At 35.9% G+C, this 2159-nt stretch overlaps 1 protein-coding gene across 3 annotated transcripts; it reads right to left on the bottom strand.

Annotated features, from left to right (window-relative positions):
- Positions 1–2069, bottom strand: LOC113209524 (DNA-directed RNA polymerases I, II, and III subunit RPABC1). Of its 3 annotated transcripts, XM_052268072.1 has the most exons (8): positions 1895–2067; positions 1688–1776; positions 1544–1605; positions 1311–1450; positions 1085–1224; positions 871–949; positions 537–577; positions 1–145 (listed from the first exon to the last, which is right to left on the bottom strand). In XM_052268072.1, the coding sequence occupies exons 1-7, from the start codon at positions 1949–1951 to the stop codon at positions 548–550; spliced, it is 597 nt and encodes a 198-aa protein (XP_052124032.1). In that variant the 5' UTR covers positions 1952–2067; the 3' UTR covers positions 1–145; positions 537–547. The 3 variants fall into 3 exon arrangements, with proteins under 3 accessions (XP_052124032.1, XP_026282867.1, XP_026282866.1); XM_026427082.2 differs by lacking the exon at positions 871–949 and having other exon boundaries at positions 537–615; positions 1895–2069; XM_026427081.2 differs by lacking the exon at positions 537–577.
- Between the last annotated feature and the right edge of the window lie 90 nt (positions 2070–2159).

The raw sequence follows: 2159 nt of genomic DNA, 5'->3' as shown, positions 1-2159 counted from the left end.
CAACCTCAAAATATTTATCTTAATTTACAATTGGTGAGGAGAGTTGGTGACGTGAGAATCCAAAAGAAAATTTTTGCTGTCAGCAAACAAGTCTGTAGGAGATGTAACGGCCAGCAGTTTCCGACGATCGAATAATTTTGACAACCTGCAAAGAAATGAGAAGGTATGACAAGGGTGCAAGTAACTTTGTCAAATTATTCATGAAAAAAAAAATAAGTAAATAAAGCTAAATAAATTAAGCGTTTAAAAAATAAATCTTAACTGCCTAGTATTGATTAAAACATAGGCACAGGGTAGGACACAGGCAAGTTGTAAGTGAAACTCAGCAAAAAAAAAAGTACATCTCAAAAACTAAAATAACTTGATTTCAAAATTTTGTGTTAATCAAAAGCTTGGTATTTCACAAGTCACTGTGTGAAATTTGTGAGTTTATTTCTTCAATTGAACCAATGAGAATTAATAGAAGCAAACTGTTCAAACAGTAATGTTATAAGTTAATTTTCAGAAAAGTTTTCTCAAATGACACTCCACTTTACCTGGCCTCTTCTCAAGCCATAGTAGCGACAAATAGGATCTCCTGTTTGGATACGAGGTAACATATTTTCTTTCAATTTACTGAACCAAATTAAGGACAGACTAAAAATAATAATAATAAGCATTGATGTATTGTGCACCGTGTTTCTAGTTGCATGGCAACGAAATGTAAAACGTGCAAATGTTGTACCAAGAGACCGCCCACCTCTGCAGATAGGCTATAGATGGAATGTGAACAGGTCTACGGGTCTACCTGATACCATGAATCCATTCCTAAACCTTATCACCAATAACTGGGATATCGTGGCAGTATAATAATTGAAAATCACTGCATACCTGTCCTCTCTTCAGTCCATAATACCGTGCAACTGGATCTCCTGCTTGAATTCGCATCAGCATGTTTTCCTTCAGTTTGCTAAAAACTTGTGTTAAGGAAGCAACAAACACACACAAACACACAAAGCATTGTTAAGTTAAAACGGCATTAGATATTGAAAAACCTAATTCAAAAACTCAAACAGAAAATAATACAACGCTAGCAAAAGGATACTATCTGGACAGTAATTCTTGCTTTTCTTCGGGTGTCATAACCACATGTTCAGGAACTAGCTCATGTTCAGTAATGTTGATTAGCAATTCCGATTCCAAAAACTGCTCCAAAATGTATTTTGGAGCCATGTCCACCAAAGACTGAAACATTAATTTAATAAAATAAAATGAATAATGGTTACTCTAACAATGACATGTAAAAGTAAAACACTCAGGTATGCAGTCACCTGCTTAGCTGATGGTGTCATGCCCTGCTGAACTACTATCATGGCTCTGTGAATATTTTCTTCCTGCATACGCTGGCAATATGTCTTGATCGTTTTAATTCCAATTTTAGGTTCTTCAGGAAAGAATACAAACATTTGGTCTGAAATAAATGAAACAAATTAGTAAGGCTCAATTTGAGATTTTTAGAGACCCTCGAGTGTGTCAGTACAATGTTAGCACACATCAGTAGTACCTGTAGGGTCGTCATTGTGAGCAACCAGCACAATGAGATCAGCTCGTGATGGTCTCTTTTCACTGAAGGACAAAAGAAATTTCTTCACATTTATCACACAAACTAATTGAGAAAACGTTGCAGCATTGGTCGAGGTTAACTTACCTTGGTTTATCACCGTACTGTTCCTTAAATTGTTCTAAAGTTTGGTCAAGTTCATCTTGAGTAACTAGATAACCACGATCATGGCATAGCTGAAAAAAAATGTAAGAATAAATGGGTATATCGGAAATAAGCAGAAATGAGAACACTATTAATAAGGTTAGGAACATAGACCGGTAAGTTAACAACTGATTAGAAATGCTTGCTGACCTGCATAACAGTTTTCTTCACACGCCATAGTTTGTAGCACTCAGCTTCGTCATCCATTTTTTACTCAGTAGCAAAAAGCTTCGTAAAAACGTCTAGAGAACGCAAATAGCTGAGTTCTATTTTCAAACTTACAACACCGAAAATACAACAAAATAACAAACACAAACCGCCGATCATATCGGCGAAGGGGAGATACTAGACCTACCAACTACTGCGACACATTGAAACGTTCTGCACACTTCGTAAAATCAAAGTCATTTGTGTT

Source organism: Frankliniella occidentalis, unplaced genomic scaffold (genome assembly GCF_000697945.3).
Source record: "Frankliniella occidentalis isolate FOCC.00 unplaced genomic scaffold, Focc_3.1 Scaffold63, whole genome shotgun sequence".
Lineage (NCBI taxonomy): Eukaryota > Metazoa > Arthropoda > Insecta > Thysanoptera > Thripidae > Frankliniella > Frankliniella occidentalis.
Note: the sequence above shows the minus strand (reverse complement) of the source record. Positions and strands in the feature narration are given on the sequence as shown.

Bases quoted from the DNA above. Each gene is read 5' to 3' on its own strand.
- LOC113209524 (XM_026427082.2), bottom strand. From the start codon at position 1,951: ATGGATGACGAAGCTGAGTGCTACAAACTATGGCGTGTGAAGAAAACT. The intron at 1,606-1,687 runs GTAAGTTAACCT...TTTGTCCTTCAG, and splicing joins CAGTACGGTGATAAACCAAG to TGAAAAGAGACCATCACGAG. The intron at 1,451-1,543 runs GTACTACTGATG...CATTTATTTCAG, and splicing joins TCACAATGACGACCCTACAG to ACCAAATGTTTGTATTCTTT.